At 38.2% G+C, this 19,037-nt stretch overlaps 1 protein-coding gene across 1 annotated transcript in view; it reads left to right on the forward strand.

The window, feature by feature from the left end:
- The window catches only part of LOC122796738 (desmoglein-2-like), a 1,262,885-nt gene that overhangs the window by 500,339 nt on the left and 743,509 nt on the right, over positions 1-19,037 (forward strand). The window contains exon 3 of the mRNA XM_044065447.1: positions 15,447-15,584. Within this exon, the coding sequence (XP_043921382.1) occupies positions 15,447-15,584 (138 nt within the window). The remainder of the gene's footprint in view (positions 1-15,446; positions 15,585-19,037) is intronic.

The raw sequence follows: 19,037 nt of genomic DNA on the forward strand, positions 1-19,037 counted from the left end.
AAGCTGAATAAAGTGTGTTTTTCATTAGTAAAATGGAAAGGGAGAGAGGAGGAACAGAAGAAAATGCATGTTTAAGGAACTAAGGGGTCTAACCTTCCCAAACGATCTCCATATTAGGTAGAATGAGCTAGTGAGATGGGACTGGGAGGAGTGTCCCTTATCAAATTTACAGTATAGGCAGGCAACAGCAAAAGCCACCAACTTTAAGAACACAACAGCAGTTGGGTGGGGGGAAAACAAAAATTCAACCAGAGATCAGCAAATATATAAATGGGGAGACGGGAAAGTAAATAATTCAGTCAAAAAATAAATAAATAAAAACAGTGCATGTAAACTAGTGCAGAACTGTTACACAAATAAATAAAAAACAGTGCAGTACTGATATGCAAATAAATACAACCAGTGCAGTATTGGTAAGAAACACTGAACAGTTAGATAAAGTGCAAAAATTTACTTATGTAGCTCTGTAATTTAGATTGTTTAAGAAACACTCTCTGTCAGCCACAAATGAAACTCCAGCAAGATGCAGTATGACCTCAGTAACTTCTGCCAAATACTGACTGTCTGTGCCATCTTACGTAACATCATTCTCAGGAAAAAGTTGAAGCAGGGAGCCCCAGGACAGGGACTGCAGTTCCCTGGACCACAGTCTGGGCCAGCAGACACAGATGATGGGTTAGATGATAGATGAGGAACCTGCAGCTGGTGACGATCATAGCATATGCAGGCCTGCACAATACGCTATGGTACCAGTTAAGAGGCACTGACAAGCACACATGCTTACCATGTAGTTAAACAAAAAAGAGCTAAGTACATACAAACAGTAATATTGATGCATGCACACTTAACAGCCTTTCCTTATCTATGTACTGGCTGGCTACTGTAAACATCAGACATAAGGTGACCCCAAACTGCAACATTCTCATTAGTAGTAATACAGGTAACATAATGGAATGCTTTGTCAGCTGAACATAGATCTAAGATCTGTTCCCATGGAGATAGAGAGCCTAGACAATCACTCATTATCAGCATCTGAAAATTCAGGTTTGTGTGGGACTGATGCATTCTTTGTTGGTTTGGGTACTATATCCCTATAATGAAGTAAAAAACAAAATATATCAGGCACAGCACCCAATACAACACAACAGGAGCTGTGGGGTTACAAACTGATCTAATACTGGTCAGAAAAAAAATCATTATGCAGGCACCATTGTTTAAAATTCTTAACAATATATCTGAATATGAAGATATAAGTAATACATGTACAATTCCCCATACCCCTCCACATGGCAATACCACAAGTATAGAACAGATAAAAATGATGTCAGGGATACAGAACAGAACATAATTATCAGTAAACAGTTTCTTAATGTAACTTTAACCTACATAAAGTAACTTTAACCTTCCTAAGCCTCACAAGTCAGATGTGTCAATATCCTTTGCAAATGTTGTAGGAAACCCATGAAATACAAGTAAAAGAGCACTACAATAGCAACTGTCAAATATCCATTACAAACACAACATTGCAAAGTGTAGACAGCAGTCATTTTGATAATACAACATACTAATATGAATATTTAAGCAGTAGTGGTATAGAACATAGCATGCCTTGTCAAACTGTAAGATAGTTCTCAAAAAAGTAATGCAAATTTAACAGTTCTAACAGTCAACAATAGTAGTTTTGTTTGACAGCACTTGGGGAAACCAAACAGTCTTCCCTAGCATGATGGAAGTTCCATAGATCTGGGTTCTGCTTATATGGTGTAGATTAACCAATCTGAGTATACTGAATATGTAAATCAGGTATCAGCTCATTCTTCTTCTTCTTTCAGCTTTTGCTGGTTAGGGGTCACTACAGTGGATCACCTGTCCATTCATGATTGGCAGTGGAGTTTTATGGTGTCAAGTTGCCAGCCCGGCACCCAACCTTCCACGGAAGGCACACACACATGCATTCATGCCTAGGGCCAATTTAGAGTGTCCAATCCACCCACAGCATGTCTTTGGGATATGGGAAGAAACCAGAGCACCTGGAGGAAACCCACACAACCACAGGGAGGACATGCAGACTCCACATAAAAGGCACCCCAGCTGATGATTGAACCAGAGAACCTCTTGCTGTGAGGCGACAATGCTAACTGGTGCACCACCATATCATTCCTAAATCACTCAATCTGCTTGAAGTGCTGGGAAGGTAAACATGACATTAGCACCTACATGATGCCATGCACATGCCTGAGCAGTACAAGATCATGCATTCTGAACTTTAACTAGGTAATACCTTGTAAGTGTGACTCATTAGCAGTTGTGCATGTATAATTACTTGTTTGTCACTCCTGCTTTCATGTACTTTTACTGACTCTAGGAGATTACCTTTGTACACCCTTTAGTAAAATATTGCAAGAAGATTATGTGCCTGAGAGAAAAAAATGTGGCTGCAAGTCATATCAAATGTATGCAATGTAGATATACATTAAAAAGTCATAGTAATTGTAAAATGAAATGTAGACATGGTACACAGGGATCACAATGGAGTAATACACACTAAAAAAGGAAATAACACAATCCTGTCTTGCAAACATCTGTTTGTAGTTTCATATGATTCACTATCTGTAAAGATCAAATTCAGCAAGACTTCTACTGTGAAAGGACAAATGGCAAATGTATGAATACTTTGGTATGTTGCTGTCTAAATGCAAAATGTCAAAATTACAAAGCATAGTACATTTGATCCACTTTCTATTCTTAACTTATATCAGTGTTGAGGTGGCAAACACTATTAATTATTTCAATGTTATAGGGTAATGCAATGGTTTTAGGGATCTTATCTAGAGAGGTAGACATCTCTGTGAAAGTAGGAATTCTTACTGCCAACATTCTAAGTGCATAAGGCCATGTTGATAAATCATTATACTGATTTATTATTGAGTTTTTTTTTATTTGTTTTTACTTTATCCTTTGCATGATGCTTAGCATTGTGCAAGTGTGACTGTCACTAAAGGACAATCTACTTCCAATGGCAAAAACATAGCCATCAGCCATGTAAATGAGAGTGTCGCCTGTGCACTTTAGTCAGCACTCTGGACAGTAGTGAATGTAGGAAAATGTAACTTTCTCAGTGGCTTAACATGCTAATGCAATAATTCTGAAGAACAGCAAAAGCACTGCATGGTCTGAATTCACATTAGGGACATATTGATGTTAAGGGTCACGATAAATGTTTATTTTCTGTATTTGAACTTGAACTACACTTGCAATATAAAGTGTGATTGCCTTAACACAAGTGTGTGTAATGGCTGGTAAGCAGGATAACTGTGGTATGTGTCAGCTTCTGTACTCATACTAGTAATTATAGTAAAAACACACTTTGTATGTGCATGATGTTACGAATAGTTATTTACAAAAGCATAAGGCAGTATGATTATCAATGTAACAATTCAAAAAATATGGGGAGATCAACAAATAGTTTTAAAAATATGGCCCAACATGTTTTTTTGGGAAATACTTGTCATTATCCCAAGTTTACATTGTAACTGATATATGCTGTGTACACCATCACCTTCTGTAAACTCTGCAGGGCCCGTTCCTCCATACATCTTATAACATGAATGAATCATGATGTCAATGAAGACATTATTTTTAGGTGGCAAAAACTGTTAAACATGTCAATGTTTCATAGTAATGTCATAGGTTCAGGATTAAAAATTTGATATTTTGATGTACCTGTGAAAGTAGAGATCCTTACTGTACACATTTTATTTTATAAAGTCACAAAATTGAGAAATCATCACACTGATTTTTGATTACTTTTCTTTCTGTTTTTGGCTTCATCCTTCGCTTGATGTTTGGCAATGTATATCAACTTACTGAGGAAGGGGTCATGCAGAGTTTACAGAAGACAATGTTTTGTATAGCAAGTTAACCATGATCTGTGTGAAATGTATTCCTTTGTAGCACTGAAGATAGTAAAGTTAAAACACACTTGCATGTGCATGATGTTACAAATAGTTCTTGTGCAAAAGTTTGACATTACATTTAGAAACAATAGGGGTTAGGGAAATCTGAAGAGGTCAACAACATAGATTTAAACATGTCTGAACATGGTTTAGTGAAAAAAGATTTGCTATTACCCCAAGTGTGTTATTGTACCGATGTATCATATTCTGTAAACTCTTTATGACCCATTCCTCAATTTGTGTTATAACATTAATTCATCATGTGGTTAATGAATACAAGTCCTCACACAACATCAACATGTTAAACATGCTGTTTTTATTTGTGTGTCACTTGGCATAGAACATTGTCATTATGCAGAAATGCCTGAGCAGAAATGACACTTCATCTTATGGCAAAAACTCAAAAAAAAATTACGTATGTGCTACAACTTTGTCATCAGCTGCCCACATGTGCTTGTTTTTAACATGCGTCAGTTAGCATTACAAATATTACAAAAATTAATGCAGTGGAAATATTTCCACAGGTATACCTATATATTTCAAATTATTAATCCAATAAAGGAACAAATCAATGTGCAACAGTTACATAGTTGTAAGGATGGGTCTATATCACATTATCGAAATTCCAAAATATCGAACACCATAAGCTCGACCTTGGAATCTCGAAATGTGATATACTCGAACGCTCAGAACAGCAAATTTTTTCCAAGGGAAAACATTCGCTGTTCCGAGAAGACACACACACACAGCACAAGCACACCAAAATACATAATCCACACATACACACTTCACAAAACCCTACACTAAACCATACATACACTACTAGCTATCCACTTACTTTAACCCAATCCTAACCCTAAGGTCCCTAACTAATGCACACTCACCTTACTCGCTCCTTAACCCTAAGGTCCCTAACTATTGCACACTCACCTTACCCACTCCCTACCCCTAAGGTCCCTAACTATCGCACACTCACCTTACCTGCTCCCTAACCCTAAGGTCCTTAACTATCGCACACTCACCTTACCCGCTCCCTATCCCTAAGGTCCCTAACTATCACACACTCACCTTACCTCTGTCCATTCACACAATTACCTAAACCCGGTCCATCACCTTCGCACCACAGTCGAGGAAGTAGCGAATCCGCAGAAACAGCCCACTGAATACTTTCCCTAGGAAAATATTTGGTGTTCTGCAGCTTTGCTATTTCAAGCATTTGCTAAATGGGGGTCAATATTAGAACATTCAATGTTTTAACACTTCGATGTTCTAATATAGACCCCTAAGGATCTGGTCTATTTGCACTCATGTTCTAAACTGTACACCACAACTTACACCCTGAGAGAGTCAGTTCTCCTGTTTCAATAACAGATAACACTCTGGATAAAGAATTTCTGCTCCTTTTTTTCATGAGTTTCAGTCCCCAGTGCTATTGCATTTAGTTTTACAATTTATGCATCACCAAGACATTATTCAGTACTTAAAGTAAATTTACAGAAGGACAACACTGAATGGCAACAACAACATTGAGGATGTGATATCATATTTGTCTGAGAGAATGTTCCAGTTATGAGTGCTATCAACAATCCAAGAGAGCATGTCCAGAGGTGACAATATAACATTTATACTGTAACTGAGATATTATCCTTAGACAGCAGTTGATGAAGTCACATCAGTCGCCCTGCTAGACAGGGGTTCAGGGAAGTAAATAGTGTGGGAAGAAATAGCCAGGGAATTGTTATGGCTAGGCTTGTATAGGCCCTAGGGCCGATAGCCTAGTACCAACCTATGAACCTATGAGCCACTGTGGAATATTTGTACATACACTGATCGACACACATGGCCAAGTCTTACCACCATAGTTCACACCTAAAGTGGACATTGAAGAAATTATATCCAAATTTCCTTCCATTCAATTTTTGGGCTTTCTATTGTACAAATTCAGTTCTCTACCTGGCATGTCATTTTATACCAGCTGATATATGAGAGATCTGAATTGGGTGCCAATTTCCTGCCATTTTCCTGATATACTTCAGAAGACATGGCAGGCGATGGTGAGGAAAGGACTCCATTTGGAGTACAAAGAGGCTGTCAGGAGGAGTCCAAGATTTTCTGAGGGCTACACATAAAGGCTTTTAGCCAAAGGTTGTTGCAGGAAGACTATACCAGGTCCCAATGTGAGGCTGAGGCTTAGAATAGCTTCAACAAAGCTGTCAACAGTGTAGCTGGCATCCCACAAACTGTAGAATAATGTTGTCACCATTACAGTGACTTGAAAAGGCAGAAGCAGAACGTCCTTTACCAACAGGAGAAATATTTTTGAAACCATTATCCATTTGAGTTGTTTGGTAAAGTGGCCTATTACCAGCCAATAAAATACCATGGCTTGCCCACTCAGAAAGGTGGTCCATATTTTTTTCTGTTCTGTATAGCTTTTGAAGTCATTCAAGGGAATAGAGAAGCACATCCAGAGGGACTATAATGTCTCAGAGAGGCACAGAGTAAGTATGGCTCAGCTATGAACGAAAGTCATCTAACAGAAGGTCAGAATTTGAAATCACATTATCAATTATTAGAGCATCAAGCTATAACTGCTTGACACAGTCACTAGTGAATAGGCATACTCTATATATAACAAACATACATGCCTTCTTGAATAGCTACTGCAACATTGATCAGCCAATTATTCATTTCAACCTAGCTGAGTGCGGGTTCAAATCTAAGAAACAACAATTAATGTCCATTATGTAACAAGTTTATTACTCTTGATTCAGAAAGTCAGAATAACATTATACTTATTTCATATGGACATTTTATGAGTTGGAATGTATAAAGTATATATGCAATGGTCATATAACTATTTGCCTAATGTGTATAATACTGATGAGATTACTGTGTTGTTTAAAATACATACATGGCTTTACACTCATGTGGATATGACAAATCTTAAAATATGTATGTGGCAATATGGATGTAATTAGATATATTATCATGACATGACATTTATGATATTTTCGATGTGGTCTTTCCTCCCACCAAATTTCTCTATTTTTTATTTATTTGTTTATTTTTTAGAATGACATTTTCACCATAATTTGTGCTGCAACACAAATGACCACCAGCATGGGGAGCTACACTGACCACAGGAGGTTGAACCATCATACTCCCACAGGTGGCTGCAGTGACACCACTGCAGACAGCATAGACACCCAGCTTCTGGGTCTCAACCTGGAAGTATTCCCTCCAGAATTCCTGCATTACCTGCTCCAGTTGTATCAGGTAACTCTGCCCTGGTGGCTGGTGTACTGGTACCTACTGACACTAGTGCCAGTGGAGGTGACAAATACATCACCCATCAGGTTGCAGAAATAATGGACAGAGGCCTTGGTGCCTATATTAATAGAATAGAAAAGTCCCTCATCAATGCCCCACCCAACACTGCCCAAGGTACCTGGGACAGGAGACAGTGATGAGAGTCCAGATGGTAAGGACTAGATTCTCCCTGTACTCATGCTAGACAAGGTTGTGCCTCCAGAGTCCCCTACCTATCCCATCATGGTATCTCCCAGCCTTTTGTGTTGATCACCATTCTTGTCTGTCTTGTATGTCTACATCTGATACCTAATCTACCCTACCAACCTAACCTATTTAACTGTAATACATTCCCCAACATTCCTCTCTCTCAAAAAAAAAAAAAAAAAAAAAAGAAAATGGACACCTGTCACACACACACACACACACAAAAATTACACACTCTACATAGATGTCCACTTTGCTTATATGAGTGCATAGCATACTAGAGTTGGTCCAATTGGCCACGCAACATTATTAAGTTTCTGTCACCTACCCTTTATGTCGTGTCTGTCCATCATAGTTGTTGAAGTATACTGTTAGCATGCAAAGAAGTGGATGCTATGGCACTCTCCCATCACCATCCTGTACATTCCTTTATTCTTCCCCAGTGTCCTACCCTCTGCTTATTCCCATTTTCACCACTGTCCTATCAATCCATTTTCACATCTTTAATATGGTTAAAAAATAGATGCAGATACCACACAGATGGCCAGAGATGGTCCATAAAACAAACCATCAATTTGTATCCTCAGCATTTGCATCACACTTTGCATCATGCATCAGTGGTAACCAATGGTAACTGACAGTTCACATTCTATGGCATAAACTGAAGATTTTGCATTCAGCTACTGTGATATGGTTCTCATTAAGCAACTCTGCTTAGCCCCACTGCATGACACAAAGCAGAAAAGAAGGCAGTATGAGGAAAATGCTCTTCTTATATGTTCAACAGACTGCAGAATTTAATGTACTCCATATGGGATGTTTTACTTCTCATTACTGTTATAACGTATGATGCATACATACTCTCTTACTTCATACTTTTCTTATTTTCCCTTCAATTATGTGAGTTTTCATTACCTGAAATATGAATTGCATTGTGGTATGATCAGATAATACTCTGATCTAGATGTAGATTGGCAGGTTTTTGAATCCAGCAGTATGTCAAATATTGGTTATAGTTTTCTTTCTAATAACATTTTCCCTTCTGCAGTAATGCAAAGATATGTTAGTCCAGCGCAAGTATGCTGCATATCCCTTTGTTTATTCTATTACTATCCCAACCCTGCTCATATCTTTTCACTTCTAAGTGCATGACATCCACACATTGCCACAACTAATGGTGAGAAAAAGGCTCAAAAATAGACACACATTGAAATTATTGTTCCTACACACCTAACAATTTGCTAGAATAAAATATCTAACAGTAGCAGGCATTTACTGGATCTGAAGTCTTGCACATAGATGTATGCTAGCATGTAGAGACTTAAGTCTTCAATGATTTGTTAGAAAATACAAATTGTATAAAGAACACAATAACAACATGACTTAAAAATCTGGATGTTCTGCAAATCTGTTGACAGTGGAGAGGTATGCCATTGTAGTATCCATATTATTAACACTTTACTGTAATGATCATGACACATGTTTAAATGATGACACAGAAAATGTTAATGTAGTATACACATTATGAAAAGGCTCAGTATCAGAAATGTCTATATGCCTGTACCTTTTAGCTGAACAACACTTGGCATGAAGCACTATAAATCATTGCTATTCCCTATTCTATGTTCAGAAATGAAAAAAGTAATTATACATGTGCTAATGTGTCATCTCTTGCACAAATGGGCTTGGCATTAATATGCCTCAGTAAGCAATTGTGGCAGACTGAAAGTAATTTCAAAATATTCTCTTACTTAGGTGTGATTTATTGGCTTACTGTAGTCAAGATATGAATTCACTGTGATGTTAGTTGCTTAGTACATGTAAACGATTTGTGCAGTGAAACACATTATCCTTCTAAATGTGTACCAATGAAATGGAACATTTGCACACATAGTTGCAAAGTAGTGTCAATGAGTGCAACTTTATACATTTGGCATGTATATCTTGTAGTTATCTTGCACAATGTTCATACATCAAAATGTCTGCGCAATAATACACAAACTAAATGAGAATAGATATAATGATCTTGAGATGAACAGTCAGGAATGTGTGGGTGGCCCTACACTGGCTGACAGTTGTAATTTTCATCCATCATATAAATGGTCAATACACTTTAATGTGAGATTCATGGATATTATTTACCCTATAATAATGCCCATGAAGGAAGTGGTGAGTTATTGCAACAATATGTAGTGAATTATGATCAACACATTGCTGGTTTGTCTACCTGTCAAAACGCATTCCTGTGTACCCAAATACGTAATGCACACTACAGCTATGTGCTTTCTGACACTTTGTTATAAGACTAATCCTGTGGTGTTGGCTGTTGATGCACTGTTCTCTAGACTGTGTGCTGAGACAGGTGGGTGTTTGAATCCAGAGATGACAAGTATAAATGTGTGTGTGACTATAGTGCTAAATAGGACTGGCACATCCAACTGATCTTCTGTGTAAACTTCCATTCAGGAGAAACATTTACACTGGGAGGGAGCTCTCCCAGCATGTTTAATCCCTTTTAGCCCAAACATCTACTTTGCAATGCAATGGTGAGATCATCCCTTCAAATATATTCTGCCTCACACTTACAGTAAGACTTTTTCGGTGGCTTGAGAGGATAATACTTGAATCTCAAGACTGCCAATCGGTAGGTGTTTTAATCCAGCAATGGCTAACTAGCGTGAATGTGTGTGACTGTTTTAAGAGGTACAGCTGGCATATCTAACTGATTTGGTATGTACACTTCCATTCAGGATAAACATTTACACGAGGAGTGAGCTCCCCCAAAAATCTCAATCCCTTTTAGTCCAAACATCTGCTTCACAATGCAATGCTGAGGTTGTCCTTTCAAATATTTTCTGTCTTTCAGTTGTAGTGAGAATTCTTCTCTGGCATGTATAGCTAATACATGTATCTCTAGAGTGCATACTTAGATAATTAGGTGTTAGAATCCAGCAAAGATTAACTAGTGTGACTGTAGTGATAGGTAGGACTGGTATATCCAACTGATCTGGTGTGCACATTTCTACTCAAAAGAAGCCTTTACACTGGGAGAAGGCTGCTCCAACAATTTTAGCCCCTTATCCCAAACAGCTGCTTTGCAACACATTGGTGTGATCATCCCTTCAAATATATTCTGTCTCACACTTGCAGTAAGACTTCTCCTATGGTGTCAACAGCTGATACCACATTCCCTAGACTGCAGACTTAGATAGATAGGTGCTCAAATCTGGCAGTGACTAATGTATGTGTAATAATAGTGCTAGGTAGACGTGGCTTAACTGACAGATCTTGTATGTCCACTTCCCCTCAGGGGAAATATTTACACAGGGAGAGGTGTCCCACAACTCTTTCACTCACTTTTAAGCCAAATAATGATGAGGTCATACTTTCAAATATGCAGTGATGAGGTCATACTTTAAAATATGTTTATTCTGTTAGTTGTAATACTTTTTCTGTGGTGTGTGTAGTGGATACACATTTTTGCAGATTGCTGACTTAGCAGGTGCTTAAATCCAGCAATGATTAATGTGTGTATGTGTGTGTCTGGGTATCTGTATGTAACTCTAGCTCTAGATATGGTAGGCTTATCCAACAGATCTTGTGTGTACAGTTCTCCTCACTTTTAAGCCAAAGATTACCATTGCCAGACAATGATGGAATCATACTTTCAAATACATTAATTCCCAAACTTATAATAAGGCTTCTCCTGTGGCATCAGCAGCTAATGCCTGGTTGTTTAGAGTGTGGATCTGCATAGACAGGGGTTCATAAATGGCAATGTATAAGTAATGTGTGTGTCCAACAACAGTGACAAACAGGACTGCATTAAGCAACAGATACTAATATGGTTGATTCACACTTGTGTAAACATTGTCATGGCTAATGAATTTTGATCCCTCAAAATACATTTTATAGGATATTTTCATCCCTCAAAATACATTTTATGGGATACATGACCATTTCAAAAACAGTGCTTGAGTCAGAACTTGACATGTGTGTTTTCTGACATCTGTAGTTTGAAGTCTGCTATGGCATAAGCAGTTAATACCACAGCTCTTTAGAGTGTGAACAAAAATAGGTAGTGGTTCAGACCTAGCTATTATCACCTACTGTGGTTGCATAACAAATGATCTGGATTTTATAGTAGTGGGTTCATCAACAGCTGTGATGTGGATAAATCAACAAAGGGTGAACAGTTACATGGCTATATCATTTTGATAATTCAATACATATTATGTTAGCCATATGGCTTCAAAAACATCACTGAATTCATCCATTCAAGTGTATGCTTTCTGACAATGCTAGTAATGATCTCGTCCATGGCATCGGCAGTTAATATGCATTTCTGTAGATTGTGGATGTAGACAGGCAAGTGTTCAAATAAGGTGATGTAATTGTGAAAGACAATTATGACAGACAGTACTGGCTTGCCCAGCAGATGCTGACATGTGAACACACACTACTGCGAACTAACAGGATTTTGAGCCACAGAACATCTTTTATGGAAGGCATAACCATTGCAACAGACTGATGTTGTGTAATCCCTTCAAGGGTGTGCTTCATGAGACTTCAGAGACAATTCTATCTGTGGCATCAGTGGTTGATATACAGCTCTATGAATTATGAAGGCAGGTGTTCAAGTCTGTCAAGGTGTAAATACTGAGTGGTACCACCAACTATTGGCTTCTCAAACCATTTGATGATTTCAGTTTTACTTAATCTACAGACAGGCCAAATTGTGTAATCTCTTTAATGGAAGCAATATGTATTCAAACACAATGCTCAGGTTATCTTTTCATGTATGTGGAGACTGATAAGTGTGTTATGAAGTCTTGGGTAGTGTCTTCAGTTAGAGTACAGGTTTGCAGGAGCTTGACCTGCATTGCATATGTTCTACTCCAGTGGTGTATGCCCTTTACTATTTTGTTTGCATTACAGTGGTTATAGACTACAATGGCTTATTAAACAGATCTTTATGTATGTCATGCTACATGGTGGTCACATAGAATCCCAGGACCTGTTATCATAGCTTGTTTTGGTTTTGGGATGGGTAGCTGAGGTTCATCCAGTAATGGTGTACTTTCTTATGAACATGCCCAATATAATGATGCATTTTTGTGCAATGTTCAGCACAATGCACTTTTACTAATCAATGTCATGGAATACTTATTTTGAGTTATGGTTTTGTGGCCAAAAGTGAGAATTTTCTTGTGGCAGCGTGGCTCTGCTAATTGCCTGACAGTGGAGGTAGTGTCTGTTGCACAGTCGATGACAACATTGTTATAGGCCCTATGTTCAGCTGTTGTATGTCAACTCTAGTAGTTTCTACAGTTCACTTACTACCTGATGGTACTATTTCACCTGTCTGTGAGTTTTTTTGCCTGTTGTGATATAGGTATTATGGATGTGTTGCACATTGCTCAGCTGGGGGGAATATATTAGAGTTTGACATAATGATGTACTGCCTTCTGAAGTGTACTTGGTCAGACTGCAGTAACCTGTGTGTGTGGCAGCAGCAGTAATTACACATGTAATCTACAAATGCATTACCCTCTCAATACATATAATGGATTGAAATGGTGCATGTAGAAGTTGTCATTGCACAACTACTGAAATCTGGTATATTTTTTGTTGTGATTTCTTCCCCTAGGGGCTAACTATCATGCATGGTCTTTTCTTTACACATACCTACTCATGTCCAAAGTCAAACATTGGCATTCGTAGACAAACAAGCCTGATGTTAATGGACCACCTCCATGTGACTTGCATCTTCCAGGATTTCCATCTTAGTATATTTTTCGTGATATGTCTTGCATCTCCCATACAATTACACCTCATCTGCTATAGTTATGCATCTGTAAACCCACGGTGGTGGTGCTGCGGTAAGCGTTGTTGCCTCACAGTAAGACGCTGTCCGGTTCGATTCTCAGCTAGAGCATCTTCTGCATGGAGACATGCGTGAATGGGCGTACCTTCATTGAAGGTTGTGCATCAGGGCTGGTAACTCAGCATGTAAAAATCAACTACCAATCATTAGCGGACCAGAGTTCCACTGTGGCGACCCCTAACTGGGAAAAGCCGAAAGACACAAACAAACCAATGCACTGCCATATAATCTTCAACTAATAAGGTGTCCAGAGTTGCAGGTCTATTTCTGTGACAATTCTTTATGTATTGCACCACATACTGATTTGGGATTTATTAACTATCCAGATTCCTACCCTCCCCAATATGCATGCTGATTCCACAACTATCATTATTGTTTTAACTATTAGTACTTTCCTGAGATTTATGTCCAGTGGTCTTCCTTATTTCACTTAATAGGTTCGCAGTTTTATGTGTGTAGTTTCCCATTACCTCTGCATTGTTACTTCAATACAGTACACTTGGGTTAACTGCATGCCTGTGCATACATCACAATTGTTTCATTTGAAACAAGTATTGCCTGTCTTTCTTCTTCTTCTTCTTTCGGCTTTTCCCAGTTAGGGGTTGCCACGCTGGATCATTTGTCCACTCATGATTGGCAGTGGAGTTTTACGGTGTCAAGTTGCCAGCCCGGCACCCAATCTTCCACAGAAGGCACACACACATGCACACACTCACACCTAGGGCCGATTTAGAGTGTCAAATCCAACTACCGCATGTCTTTTGGATGTGGGAGGAAACCGGAGCACCTGGAGGAAACCCACCACAGAGAGGACATGCAGACTCCACACAGAAAGCACCCCAGCTGAGAATCGAACCAGAGAACCTCTTGCTGGGAGGCAGCAATGCTAACCGCTGCACCACCATGGCCGCCCATGTACTGCCTGTCTTTAATGTCCTAAAATACCTGACACTGGTACCAAATTTCCTTCATGCCCATTACCTGCACTGAATACAATGTCCTGCTGTATCATGTTTCCTTGACCACTGGTATCATACCTCCCTATCCCTGATTTTCATGGACATTTTTGTGTTTGACTCCAATTAGAGCTCCCTCCCTTTTAATCCCTTGTAATAATGTGTGACCACCAGAGAAAGGTGATTAATTTTACTTAAATAAATAATGACACTGCCTAGAGGTGTACACTTCTTTCACTTCTGAAAATTTATATTAATTCACACACTCTTATTCTGTCAACATCTCAAGTTAATACTACTGACATTTTAAAAAGTATTCCTGACTGTCCATTATTATTTCTGGATTTATCCTTCATTCTAATTTGGTATGTCCCTAATAAATTTCAGAGCAGTGACTATTATTTGTTATTCTTTCCCTGCCTTTCATATATTCCAAGTTACCTTATCAAGTGTTATACCATTTGCACATACCTGCTTACTGAGCTTAGACTTGTTTACAATCCTGTGTTTACATTATCTACACAAGCCCTGCTGCACCTCAAGGTATCTGTGAGCATATGTTCTAACCATGAGCAGGCGTTGCTTGATATGTAGAACAGCTGAGAGTCTTGCAAATGTTGATTAGTTCTGCTGCTTATCGTGCACAGATAGCCAATCATGTTAGCTTTAGCATGACATTATGTGCTGTTAATGAATCCCCAGGAAGGTGTGTGTGTGTGTGTGTGTGTGTGTGTGTGTGTGTGTGTGTGTGTGTGTGTGTGTGTGTGTGTGTGTATGTGTGCGCGTGTGTTTTTTTTTATTAACTGTCCATCACAGTTGACTATAAGGATTGCGCATCATTTCCTGTATGTGGCATCAATGTTTAAACTGCATTTAGTAACTAAAATAAACGTAGTGAAGCATTTTATCAATTTTTTCGCATGCTTGCATAGACAATTTTTATACATAATGGCATGTTATTAATGATGCTTATTTAAATAGAAATGATAAATTGTAGTAAAAAAGATATCTTGCAAAGTCATATGTGATCAAGTATCTACAGTAATATTTTACTTTGTCAAACAGAATTAAATTATCTCACTGTGTCAAATGGAATTAAATTGTCTGTATGTGTTATTTTTGTCAAAGGTGAGAGACATTAGCAGAAATACAACTGCCAATTATACGCAACAGACTGGTCTGAGAAGATGGAAAAGACAATGGATGTTACCACCTGTTTCTATAAGAGAAAATGAAGACCCAGCTAAACAAAATCCAGTTGCTAAAGTAAGTGCAAGTATTGGAAATGCAACTGAATTCTTTTTGGCTTCATTACACAACAGTAAAAATAAATCTTTGCAAACACACTACACTTCAAAAAGGCTAACATTTTAGAAATGTATAGACAGAAACATGGATAACAGAACAAAACAAATACTGCTCCAGCCATTCTGGTCAGTTCACTCACAATCCATTCAACACCTTCAAAACACCATCAGCTACATGCGTTGTTACTGTTGTTGTTATTAGTATTATTAGCAGTAGTAGTGATAGTTGTAATTTTTTGTCACGTACCCCATCTTTAAAAAAAATCTTGCTCTTCATTCTGTCAGAAGCTTCACTGAAATCATCCCATTTTTTTTCTCTGCAGTAACACTCTCAGCAAACTGCTGGATGGACCAACCACTTTCTCTTTCTATCCGTTGAATCCTTTACATAGCATGGCATCTCATGAGCAAACTGTTATGTTTCTCCTTGTTATTCTAGTAATCTACGTTAAATAACAAAGAGAAATGGCAGAGTGTGGGAAAAGATTAAGCACCAAATAGTATTCTGATATGAGGAGAGGGCATGTTTGTGACTCTGTCGGGGACAGTGGTGGATGCCAGAGATCTCAACATAAATATGCAGAACTAAATAAATATCTGTACATGTAATGGCATGAGAAAGAATGCTGCTATCCCTTTTAGATAAAGTAATAAAAAATTGTTTCTTGTCAGCATTTGGAATGGCACTGTGTTATGTATCAAATCCTCACATCAACCTAAACTATTCACCCTTCACAGTAACAGCAGGCAGTTCTGCCTCTTGTTTGGTTAGTGAGCCATTTCTAGATTGTTTAAGCAAAGCCATGTATATATTGCTAAATCCAGCTTACCGAATGGCATTTCACACATTTGTTAGACTAAAAACATCTGCAACTACTACAGATTTTACTTTTGTGGAAGAATGAACTCCCTGCACCGTTCATCTGGGAGATCCGCCCCTTCATTCCCTAGTTTATGTATTACTACTTTGAGGTTGCAGAACATCAGTAAGACGGAATATTAAGCATTCCCTTTCCTCTGTCTTCCCTGAAGTTGCTTGTCCTCAGAATACTAACATATAAGTAAGGGGCAAGGGACTGAAGTTCTTTTGGGAATTTCATGTGTGGGCTTACCTTCCTATTTAAATAACATCTCTAGATGCTAATATTTGCAATTGAGACAATTTCTCAAATTGCAGTTAAGTAAGTTGGATTGAGCGAATGCTGTTTTCAAGAAACATTGTTTAACCATTTGTTGTACCCACAAGGATAAGTGGAGATTTTGGTACCTGAATTTATGAAAACTTATGGTCGTGGGGAAAGTAGCTGTTTGCATTCACCTGTAAAACTGTACTCAATAAAAATGTTTTATGTAGTGAGTTGGACATTTTCCATTCTGATTATTAGTGTACAGTTTCTGTGTCTCTTTCTTGAACTTTGACTTAGTGTATACCATATACTAGAACCACAGCATGTGGTATATACCATATGCTGGAACCACGGCCTATACAGCATGTACATGTCAAAAAGGAATCAGAAGGAAGTAGTAAGCAGCACAGTGTTTCCTGAGTTACCCCTTTTTTATCAAGTGCATGGCATAACTTTTTCCAGAAGGGACTACATTTTTTGTGCCAAGGGAGATGGAACTATTAAATGGGGAACAGTGTTGTCATAGCAAAATTACAGTATCTGTTAAGTAAATATGGAAAAACATAGGTATCGGAGCATGCAGCAATCTTCATGGTACCCCCCATTTAAATGTAGTGAGTACAGGACCTTAAAAAATCCATATCCAAATAACCTGGATTGCTCAATACACATACACACACACACACACACACACACACACACACACACACACACACACACACACACACACACACACACACACACACACTCACTCGCTCACTCTGACATGAGAAACAGATGATTTCTCTACTGTTTAGTGAGTGCAAACTGGACAAGCTCATAACTTAATGAGCATTACTTTGATAAAGTTGAACACTTAAAGACACTTTTTTCAACAGGAAATGACTGCTGGTGTAGTTTCTATGTATGTTCTAGCAGTGATTCTGTTCTTTTAGAAAAATCCTCCCTTCTTAATGTTTATGCAACTATAGAATTGGTATATGTAAATTCAGGGGGTGCTGTCATTGCCCCCACCCCCCACACTTAGGGGTGCAGGTGGACTTACCTCTTTGCAAAAAAATCTTACATTTAATTTTCTCATAAAGTCGATCTCCTTATCAGTTGTCCTCAATCACCTGTTTTTTTTCACCTACTTGTAAGTTGACAAGTTATGTTGGAAGTCATGCAAACACACACATGCATGCATACACACGCACACACAAAAAATATTTAGTTATTCATCTCTCTCTCTCCAGCAGGAACACTTGAAACCCTTATCTGCCCCTGTGCCTTTGTCCCTGTCATTCTATATAGAAACTACATTATTACAATAATGGTCTGCAGTCACCTTCTCTAAATAAATCATTCAGTCTTACGAGCCAATGGCTGTCAAATATGAATTATAATATCGGACTGGAATAACATGGATAACATTTAACCAATGGGAAAGTTAACAAGATTATTAATATTTCTGGATATCAGCTCACAGACCATGAGCATGAAATCATCTCTAGGTTAAAATTATATACCTATGGTCGTTCCTATATTCCACCTTGCACAAAATGAGTTCCTTCAATTATGTAGGAAATTGTATTTTATTAGATTATTTATCTTTTTTATTAAACAAACTTAAATAAGATCTATTAAGTGGTACTTCCAACATCCTTTCAAAGCTAGCCAATATGTGAGACTATCTCAACCACTGGAGGGAGAAAGTTTCAGTGGTAAGGAGCCTGATAGCAAAAGAGAAAGCATTCTAGGTTGAATCTTGAAACCTCCAACAATCCCAAGGAAGAAGCATGCAACTGGGTTGTACAGAACCAGGCGCTCTTTCAGAACACAACACACTGCAGTCAGTGAAAGTAGTAGTTTCAGCCATGATTAATGGTGAATATTTAAGCAAGGCTTCTGGTGAATAAATCTGAATGAAAATAGCTCATATCTGTACACTGTTAGTGCTCTGTGGACATCTGATACTACGACTTGGTATAGCATGTGAACCTGAGGTGTTTTAACATGCAGCTATAGAGGTTTCACCAAATAAGTGAATTTAGTAGAACTGTTAATCCAAGAGCAGGTTTACCACAAAATCTGACAGTATGATTCAAATGACACAAGAAGACAAAGTCTGTACTCAGAGAGTTAAACTCACAGCAAAACATTTCAAACAACCTGTTAAGAAGCAGCATTTGTCTCCTATAGATAACAAATCACCCCCACCTTTGGGAGAGAGGAAAGGCCTCTATAAGTGGCTGCATTTGCTCTAGTTTCGAAGAGCAGTTTTCAAAAACTAGCATTTGATGCTA

Source organism: Protopterus annectens, chromosome 3.part0 (genome assembly GCF_019279795.1).
Source record: "Protopterus annectens isolate FY-2018-M chromosome 3.part0, PAN1.0, whole genome shotgun sequence".
In the NCBI taxonomy this organism is placed as follows: Eukaryota; Metazoa; Chordata; order Ceratodontiformes; family Protopteridae; genus Protopterus; species Protopterus annectens.